The sequence below is a fragment of the Bison bison genome, unplaced genomic scaffold, assembly GCF_000754665.1.
Source record: "Bison bison bison isolate TAMUID 2011002044 unplaced genomic scaffold, Bison_UMD1.0 scf7180017848986, whole genome shotgun sequence".
NCBI lineage: Eukaryota > Metazoa > Chordata > Mammalia > Artiodactyla > Bovidae > Bison > Bison bison.
In genome coordinates, this window is record NW_011479559.1 from 39281 (window position 1) to 43178 (window position 3898).

The window sequence follows — 3898 nt, forward strand, 5'->3', positions numbered from 1 at the left end:
AACATATCTTTAGGGTTTTCTGTGTACAGTATCCTGCATACACTTTTAAAAGATTTTTTCTGGTCTAATAGAGTCAATTTCTTGACTACACAATTTCAAAGCTACACATCACAAATGCTTCATGTGTGTTTGAAATGAATGTACATTCTCTGCTGCACAAAATTTTTCTCTCTCTCTCAAAAATACAGCTTGATTGTGTTACTCAAATCATTTATATCCATATTTATATTTTACTTCCTTGATATACTGGGGAATTTCCAATTTATCCCTTGTTGTTTATCAGTTTTCACTTCACATATTCAAAGCTATAATTTTAGATGAGTAAATGTCATGACTTTTATATAGTTGTGGTATAATTTGTCTATTTATCCATATGAAATATCTCTTTGTAATGCATTTTTGCATTTAATTCTATTTCATACTATATTAGAATTGCTAAACCAGCTTTTTTGGGGTAGCATTTGCTTAACATTCTCTCATTGCTTAAATTTCATATTTTCTACATTCTTTTACTTTAGATGTCTCTACTGTGCACAGCATATAGATTTTATTCCAATTTTATTTTAGGTTTTGTTTATTAATCAGTGTTTAGTCCTTTCACATTTATTGAAGTTACTGATTTGTTTTTAACTTCTTGTCAGTTTATGTTTTTTTATTTATCCAGGTTTATCTGTGTCTGTTTTGTCCCAAACCTAACTTGTATTACATAGGTCAAGATTTTGGTCATCTTCTTTCTTCAACAAGTAAGTAATATATATTATTTTAATTATTTTCTAGTGGTTACTATTAAAATGTTTAACCTAGGAACTAAAATATGTATTTTTTGAAAACCTTATATAGTTAGTAGTGTTTATATTCTCTCCCTCTAACAAGACAATAAACCATATAATTCACTTCCCCATTCTCTCTGTATCTCTACATTCTATGTTAGTAGTATGTACAATTATACTTCCATATTGTTACTTAAAATATTTGTTATTTTTTATGATCAATACTTATTTAGACTTAAAATGCTTTATTAACATCTTTCTTAACCATTGTTTCTTCTGTGTTACCCACCCCTACTCCCAACTTCATCCTGAATTCATTTCCTTCTTCTTGGAGTAAAAGCTCCAGTAACTATTTCAGAGATCTGGAGGTCCTCATCTTCACCTTAGGATGACAGTTTGATGTAATATAGGATCTCAAATTCATAGTTATTTTTCCTATTTATTTTGAAAATTTGCCCCATTATCTTCATCTGACTCTCACTGATTTGTAAGTGATCTGCTTTGGGTCACAGACAGTTTTTAAGAACTTCTTTTTATCCTTAAATTCTAAAATGTCCTTACAATGTGTTTAGGTATGTATTCTGTATTAATTTTGTATTATTACTTTTGCTTTGTAATTCATAAGCCTTTTTACAGGGAAATACGCCTTTTTTAAATAGCTAGAAGTTTTAACCATTAATTTTTCGAATATCGCTTCTTGTCCTATTCTCTTTTTGAACTCCTTCATGTTGGATTTTGGGACATCTAGGTTTATCCTTTGTGTGTCTTACATTTTATTTCATACTATCCAACACTTTAAATTTTTTGCTATATCCCTGGAGAATTCCTTATCTGAATTTGCCAGACACAGTTATATCTTTAGTCCACTACCCTGAAGATAGAAATCCAAAGGGTATACTTTATATAAAGTATATAAAGTGTATATATAGTATATAAAGTGTATATACTTTATATACACTTTGAGCAAAATGGGACCCACAACTTATTCTCTTTCTTCTTGGCAGAAACACTGAGCAGCACTCATCTTATCATGTTAACATTTCATTAGGCAAATATTTTTTATGGAAAAGTAACCATAATTTATTAAATACTTATGTGTGACAGATACTGTACCAGATTTTTTTTCAAATTTTACATGAGAGGCATACTATCACCTCATTTCAGAGAACATCCAAATAAACATGCTAAACAAGGGCACTGCTCAATGAGCAGCCAAATTAGAAGTGCTCTACTGTACTGTGTATCTTCAATAAGGAAGTGATATAAAATTGGTACTGAGCTCCAAGATTTTACTGCACAGCAAAATCGCCTTGGAATTTCTAGGTAGATGTTTCTGGCATTCTAAGTGGATAGTGCTGTTTACTACATAAAAATACAGTAAATCTTACATAACTAGGCATCATTAGTACAATGTTTCCTACCATAACAGCATGAAAGGTACAATGATTAATATTTGGCTCACAGTAATGTTTGGTGTAATTTATTAATAACAAAAGATAGAAATGATATTTTTTATTGTAAGACAACACTATTCAAGTAATTCTGATTTTTTTTTAAGTATACATGAGGAACTTGGAAAGGTTATAGTAAGAGCTGAGGCGTTCCTATCAATTAAAAAATACTTATGTCTTCTAGTGCCATGCTCACCCTGGAACTAGTATGATAATATTATATACCTGGATTAGTAAAGATACTATAAACACAAGTGTATTAAGTACAGTACAGTCTCATTTACCTGGAGGTCCAGGAAGGCCGGGTGGACCTTGTATTCCAGGAAATCCTCGATCTCCTTTATCTCCAGGCAAGCCAGGTAACCCAATGTTTCCTTTTTCTCCTACAGTTACACCAGTCCCAGGCCTAGGTATTACCTTTATTATGAAAGAAAAAATAAAGGAATTCAAAGAGGAAGAGACTTGTTTTTCTGAAAATTACCTGGTAGGTCCATATGATTACAATGCATCGTTTTCACAAAGTGTTCAGATGCAAAATCATCAAGACTACCTTACATAGATTGTGAGCAGCACGCTTCAACAGATTAGAAAATGTTCAATGTCAGTATCAATATTACCATCCACTTGAGCCCCAGGCTTACAGAGTTAGAATTATGTTTGATGTCTCTTATCATTTACATTCAATTCATTCCAATCACCTAAGCCTTATAATTCTTTGTTAAAATAGTCTCTCCAATTTGTCCCCTTCTTTTCTGTGACACCTTCTATCCTTACCTCACACTTGGACTAACAGAAACAACTCTGAGCTTTTCCCTTTAAATCCAAATCTACTACTAGGATATACTTCCTCAAAAAGCAATTTTTCTGTGTTACACTTCCTGTTAGAGCACTCATAATTGTTCATTACTTCTCACTATATATTATGTCACTTTATAGCCTGGACTCTAAACATACTTCTCACTCCCAATACCTCTCTCATCTGTTTCATGTCCTGTTAGTTCTAGCAATGACTTTTTAGGAGAGCGAAGTCTATTGTAACCACTTCATGCATCTTGCACATTCCTGCTTTTTCCTTTAAATATGCCATTCTAAGGATGCCTTCCCATAATCTTTCTCTTTGTCAACTCATATTTTTTTTTCTTCTTCTTAAAAAGAAAAAGAAAAGTCATTCTTCCAGGAGGGCTTTATTAATTAAAATCAACTAGCTAATAATTCCCTTTCTATCTTCTTAGAACCTCATGCCTAAAGAATTTTATATTAAATAATCTAATATAAAGAGGTTAACTTCATAGAGTTATAAAGGTAAAGTAAGCTTTACTTTTAAGCAACTATCAGTCTGAGACAGAAATTATCACCTACTGGCAATATTCATCCTGGCTCTTTTGGATACAAGAAATATTCAGACAAATGGCCATTTGTCGGACCTAGAATTGGGATTGTAGTTCAAAGGGGAAGTGAGCTATTGAACAGGACACACTCTCAAAATTTCCATTTCTTCTCAAGCTCATCAAAATTGTATCATCTCATTTTTTAGAAAAAATATTTGTTAGAAAAGTAAAATTCTGATTTTAAAATGAAAGCAAATAAAAATTATCTTAAGATCTTCTTTAAATATAACACATCCTCATCATTGGATTTGATAAAGTACCAAGTATCAATATCTGAGACCCACTATGG

General features: G+C 31.6%; 1 protein-coding gene across 1 annotated transcript in view; it reads right to left on the reverse strand.

Moving 5' to 3' along the window:
* COL4A5 (collagen, type IV, alpha 5) overlaps positions 1 to 3898 on the reverse strand; it is a gene marked incomplete at both ends in the record, with an annotated part of 87800 nt that overhangs the window by 37911 nt on the left and 45991 nt on the right. The window contains one exon of the mRNA XM_010846272.1: positions 2506 to 2638. Within this exon, the coding sequence (XP_010844574.1) occupies positions 2506 to 2638 (133 nt within the window). The remainder of the gene's footprint in view (positions 1 to 2505; positions 2639 to 3898) is intronic.